This window comes from Spea bombifrons, chromosome 2 (assembly GCF_027358695.1).
Source record: "Spea bombifrons isolate aSpeBom1 chromosome 2, aSpeBom1.2.pri, whole genome shotgun sequence".
NCBI classification, from domain to species: domain Eukaryota; kingdom Metazoa; phylum Chordata; class Amphibia; order Anura; family Pelobatidae; genus Spea; species Spea bombifrons.
The window spans coordinates 58,254,504-58,260,691 of NC_071088.1; the positions used below are offsets into that span (position 1 = coordinate 58,254,504).

Here is a 6,188-nt window from a genome sequence, read left to right on the forward strand (position 1 = left end):
GTGTCCATGTGTGAATGAGAATGTGTGTGGGGCTGAACAGGGGATGGCCTTTGAAGTACTGAGGTCATCAGTGCCTTTTTATATAAACCAGCTGTATGGTTCTGGAGCATATTCGGGTGTTTGACGCTAACTGAGACAGTAGATGTGAGAGACTATCAAAGAGGTCACTGGGATTAAGGTGAGTGCCAGCACGAAAGAACACTAATATCGCAGGCAACTGACAATGGTTGATGCTAAGGACTTGAGTGAACTGAGTAAATCTCAGTAATTAGTTTCAAGTGAGATTTATTGGAACTAGTCTGACAGGGAACATGTAGCCACAGAGATTTTAGTCATTTCATTTTAAGTTAAGTAATTTAAGTTACTCTGTCTATCTTGTCTATTTCTTTTGACTAGCATAAAGAAATAGAGTTGTATCTTAACACAAAAACTGAGGCTGTTTTAAATGTGAGTTAAAATGCAGCATATTAGGGTTAACAAAGGGTCATAGATAGAAGAACGGGTTAGTTAGGCAAGCACAAACTTAAAGACATAGATGCATTCCAAATGTGGCATTTGTCAGTATAAGCTTTGGTGATATTGACACCAATTGCTAGCAATCTTACAAAGGTATCAAATATTACCTTAATGACAGGTGAGAGATGATAATGACAAGAGGTGATACAGTTTTCTATATGACACTCAGTTAGTTGACACATTATCAAAGTACCTTCAAAAAAATGTGCCTCTGTGCCATTTTGCAAAGACATTACCTAAAAACATTTTGCAAAGACATTACCCAAAAAAATTCCTAAGTAATGAGGTAGCTTGAAATTATTGTTAATGACAATGGATTTGAATAGAAAATTTTTTTTGGGACCGACTCTGAAGTCAGTGATTTTGAAAGAGAAGGGTGACTATGCCAGAAGGAAACTGCTGTGGGAGAAGCGACATGAGTAAAGACTATAGCCTAATAACAAATGAGTGATTACAGGACTTCATAGATAATCAGTGAACAGTCTAGCATGGAATTCACTTCACATATGCTTTAATGCCTTTGGGTCTTTTTCATGTCTTCTCATCTCTGTTGCCCATTTTACAGTTCTCTGTGGGAGATAGAAGAAGATCGCTTTGTAGTTACATTTTTTATTGATTCCTGAGCTAATATCTGTAGCTAGCTTTTTGATGTACTTAAGCCATGGAATGTACCTTCTGACATCATCATTATTATTTATTGATTTTTATATCTACATCATATTCCAAAGCCCTGTACATAGAACTCACACGGTAATATAGCTGAAACCATTTAAAAAATTATATTAAATTACTTTACTTAAAAAGGATTTAGGAGCATGATTTGACTCCAAGCTTGGTAACCAAATGCAACCATAAGTAGCAGCTGCTAAAGCAAATAACTTGCAATTATTGAATGCAAGATCATGTGATTATGCCTCTATACAACGTATCAGCCAGGCTCAATTTAGATCATGCTGTTCAATTTTGGGCACCAATTCCCAAATTCATATGTGAGTAAACTTTAAAGAGTAAAAACAATTGACATAAGAGAACATATGAAGGGGAATTGGGCATTCCAGCTACGGAGATTGGAAACTGGATTTATTTATTGTAGGAAATATGTGTGGCCTTCTTATAATGTCGGTAAGAGGCGCTCAGCATTTGTTTACACACTTTTTAACTGACACATTTTACTTAGGTGCTACCTTAAGCAGGGCCCCAGTCATCCCCCCATGGCCGATGTCCTCATTGTGGTTTTGGAGGCACTCTATGTCTTATAAAGCAGTGCATGGAGGCTGCATGGGCTGGTTGGGCAGATCACAGATCTTGTAACCAGCCTATTGAGCAGGGTTTGATTGCCCAAGAGGGAGATCTGCTGCCCCCAGTTTGGTGGCTGGAAACTGCCTCCCCCCTCGACCTCCCTAGGCCTGGGCAAGTTAGTCTAGGCTGCATCTTTTTAACACTTTACATTTTCAGCACTTTTTAATTTTTAAAAAATGTTTGTATATCTTTTGGAGTGCAGCATAACTGGATATCCCTTTGGGGTTTGTGTAGACCCTATGGATCTCTTTTGTAAATAGAGGGAACACCTATGGCATGATGACATAATCCAAATCATTTTTAGTGCACACTGAATCTGTCAGTGATGCTTGCCCCTGCTTAGGTACAACCTAACTATGTAACTATGACTTTTATTATTATTATATCAAATTACTACTAACTGCGTATTTATGATGGGCCTACCTCTGCAGCCACTTTCCATTCTACAAAGTGCTGTGCTGCTCTTTTAAAAAAAGACTTAAAACCCATATTTTCTCCCAATCACTCTTTTTCTCATATACATATACCTGTCAAGTGCGTTGAGTCCCACCAGGAGAAAAGCACTATATAAATACTTGTTGTTGTTGTTACTCTGTGTATAGCATGCTATGGAGGAAGGGTGACCACATTAGCCATGTTTTCCATGATTCCATGTTTACGTAATTTTTACATATTGCTGACCAGCCCAGATAAAATGCTGTCCTGCAGTGTGGGTGATGTATAACTGACTAATTGGTTCCCTTCCATAAGTCTATACCTCCCACATACTGTAGGGAAAACATGGTCGATGTGATCACCTTATATGGAGGCCATGCCAGCTCAGCAATATTGTATTATTATAAAAACTGTGGAAGAGGTAATTTTGTGATTCAAAATTGGTAAGAAAAATAAAAATATTGGTTCTGCCTAGGTTTACGTTGCACACGCTTTTCATCACCAGACAATGTCAGTGCTGTCTCTGCTGTGCCTGCTTGTGGCAGTTCACCTAGGAGAGTCTACTCCTGATGGTCTGGACTACACCTCCAAACTCACAGGTATGCTTAACTGAACTATTGCATAATAGTTTAATATTTCAATTGGAGCCAACATTATCGTAACTCTCTTTGTATTGAATATCAAAACTTCTTTCAAAACTGACCCTCACAGAGAAATAAAGACGGCTGTAAATAAAACCAAACAATTTTAATCAAGTGAAATATTGAGCATCATTTAATTGATTCATTTACACAACTAGTAGCTAGTGTTTATCAGTATAATTGTTTTAGAGACAATTGACATTTCAGTGAAATAGAACTCTGTAGCACTCTATCTGCCTATTGAATTTCGGTCCTGCACCTCTTTTAGATTTTCGTCATTATACCCTTTTACCCGTGAGTACATGGAAGGGACAAAGTCAAAGATTATTGATCCTAATAGTAAGAAATGCAGACTAACAGAGATACACAAATAGTTCTATTAACCCCCAGGATACCGGCTATATAGGAGATATGTTGGAGAAATGGTCCAGATGGCCACTACTTATGTCCTAAGTATCTGCCTTATGAACCCTGTGTGATTGATCACTAAAAGCTTTTCTTAGCAACTGTTGGGCAGCCTTCTCCAATGTGACAGGATGCCCTGTCCCCCGACTGGGTACTCCTGCCAAACGTTGCTTTCGGGACACCAGCAATTAAACCCTTCTGCGCCAGACAGAACCAGCGTTGAGAGAAGGTGGGGTGCCGCTGCACCAGAGGCTAGCCGAAGCTTAGCTTCACAGTGTGACTTTCGTCCTAAAAAGGACAATAAAGGATCATAGCAGCCCACCCCAAGCATGTTAAGCTGAATGCAGGACTCAGTTTATTTGGAAACACATCAATATTTAAACAGTACAAGGGGGGTTATTTACATACAATAGACACAGGAAACCACACAAAGTTCTCCATCAGGTCCTCCTTTGCACACGCATCAGTATTTGTACTCAGCCCACCTCAGCCTTGGGGGTCACTATTGTAGTCTGTGGGGAGGATAGTAAACAGGTGCGGTTCCCTGACTTCTGGATGAAACCTGCTGGATATCAGATCCAGGTGCAGATACTGACCATGGGGGTGCCCCAAATCTGTGTCCAAGCTCCACAGTCTTGGGGAAAGGTGGCACTCCGTACCAGGGGAAAGAAGTACTCCTAATGGACCGCCTGTACCCATCTCCCCAAAAACAGAACCCCTTCTAATGCCAGGACCCGTAGTCTGTAGGAAAGATGCTAGCCCTCAAACCCCTCCAGGAGCTTCCGTGGCATCCTGCGTCCCATGGAAAGTATTTGAGAATACAAGGAGACTTCTGTTGAAGTGAGGCTCCAAGTATCACCTTCTCTGAAAGAAAATTCAAGAAAAAAAATCACACCTTTCTGGCTGTGTTTGGGTATGTGGAAAGGCAGCCCTTATGGCTGCTGCTTGCTACCAAGGTAACAAATGATGCTATACAAATTGTTTAAGAGGCAACATGTTACAAGTTGATCTATTGATCATGCTGCTAAACCCTGATCCCTGCTAACTAGGTTAGTGACTATGACATCACAGGTAGCCCCCAATATAAAAAAGCACAATGACTATTTATATAAAAACATAATTTTTTAGTTCGTTTTCACAAACCGGGTGATGAGCTTTATGGGTCCACAACTTTTATTTTGTACAAAAAGAGTGCCATACTTAATGGTATGTGTACCTACAACAGAAAGTTTGTTTCATTAGTATGATTGGAATTACTTATGATTTAGCATTCTTATATAAATGCCTACCCTAAGATGTTTTGTGTATTGTGTACTACATGGGTTTTTCTACGTAAACCGATTATATTGTATAAGTTTACTAAAGAAGTGGACTTTTCTTTTGTTTCAGTTACTGTTAGTATTTGGCTAGGAATTTATGGGGAAATAACGATAGATGGATAAAATTACATTTTTGTATTTTTTCACTGTATCATGTTTGGGTGATGTATGCTTTGCCCTAAACATTTTATCTGTGATTAAAAAATAACACCAGTTTCCCTAGTTTAAAGCTGTTTTTAATGTTGTCACATAAATGTAACAAAAATTATCCCAGCCCCCCAGGGTAAAATGTGTCCTGACCCATAGCACTCAAATGGATAAATGGTTTATTCACGGTACCAATATGTAGGACATAGGACCCGAGAAAATGACAGATCTAAAATCCCTAAAATCTGATCTATTGGTAACCAACAAGGAATATTCCTAAATATTACCTCATTACCTTTCTTACTTACAGGTGAAGGCAGAAGCCTGATGCTGGGACATAACCAGTGGCTGCCATGTTCAGATAAGATGCCAGCTACGTGGAAGATGGAACAGACACCTATACTTGCCCTACTGTGTCGGAGGAAAAAGCTGTCCCCTTCTAATCAGTTGTGGTCAGAGGATTCCCCTGTGCCCAGCAGAGTCAGTTCGGCACCTGATGGGGCATTCCTGGTTGAAAGAGAAAAGGATCTATCCACATATAACTGGAACTCATTTGGCTTAAGATATGGAAAAAGACAAAGTGGAGCAGTAAATTCCAAAATAAAGTTCTTGTAGAGTCTTGAGTGGTGCTAATAATGTTTTTAATCTGTCACATAAATGTGTTACAAGAACTCTATATTGAATTTATACAAACCATTTTATGCACTAGGATTTGTTTTGTAGAATACACTATTATCATTCAATTGTTTCACACAGTTATCACATATTTAAAAACAATCCCCAAGAACAAAAGTGGGACACAGAAATATTTGCTGATGTATCAACATTTGAAACATATTAATGAAAACTTAATGCATCTCCAACACTATGCCTAACACAACAGATCAGACGTCTGTTTATGTCATTTTAATGAAGTGCTAAATATGAAACCAGTTACTATAAATACTGTCCTGTGTATGGAGAATGTCCAGTCTTACAGGTCTGTTGACACCATCACACCTCACCAGTCGTTTAATGCCATTTACTGTCAGTAATGCATTTTTTTTTTTTTTTTTTTTTTATATATATTTATTCAAGGATTTTCAAATAGGGGTACAGAAAGGAAAAAGGGGGAGGGGGGAAGAGCAGTACATGTCAATAAACCACTCGCAGGTGGTAAGAGCAGTTCACGGTATATTTGATCACCAGTGCAATAAATCGCACTGAGCATGTGAAAGATACATTGAGCCCTGTAAGAAATAGAAGGAACAGAGTAAAGAAAGGTATAAGAAAAGAGAAGAGAGAGAAAGATAGAGTCAACAGGGTTCGTGACACAATGCCCAAGTCATATCAAACTAATAAGGGACGCGTAGTCCAGTGGGAACTCATAGAAGGAAAACACTTAATGGGAGTGATAAATGTAACGCTCCCACACGAGTAGGTAACA

The 6,188-nt window shown here is 39.0% G+C and overlaps 1 protein-coding gene across 1 annotated transcript; it reads left to right on the forward strand.

The window, feature by feature from the left end:
* The first annotated feature begins 77 nt into the window (after window positions 1-77).
* On the forward strand, window positions 78-5,381 carry KISS1 (KiSS-1 metastasis suppressor). The gene is made up of 3 exons (XM_053454372.1): window positions 78-178; window positions 2,756-2,849; window positions 5,073-5,381. The coding sequence occupies exons 2-3, from the start codon at window positions 2,759-2,761 to the stop codon at window positions 5,375-5,377; spliced, it is 396 nt and encodes a 131-aa protein (XP_053310347.1). The 5' UTR covers window positions 78-178; window positions 2,756-2,758; the 3' UTR covers window positions 5,378-5,381.
* Window positions 5,382-6,188: the final 807 nt, after the last annotated feature.

Excerpts from the sequence above, each read along its gene's own strand:
- KISS1 (XM_053454372.1), top strand. The coding sequence starts at position 2,759 with ATGTCAGTGCTGTCTCTGCTGTGCCTGCTTGTGGCAGTTCACCTAGGA. Across the intron at positions 2,850-5,072 it reads CTACACCTCCAAACTCACAG|GTGAAGGCAGAAGCCTGATG; the intron begins GTATGCTTAACT and ends TCTTACTTACAG.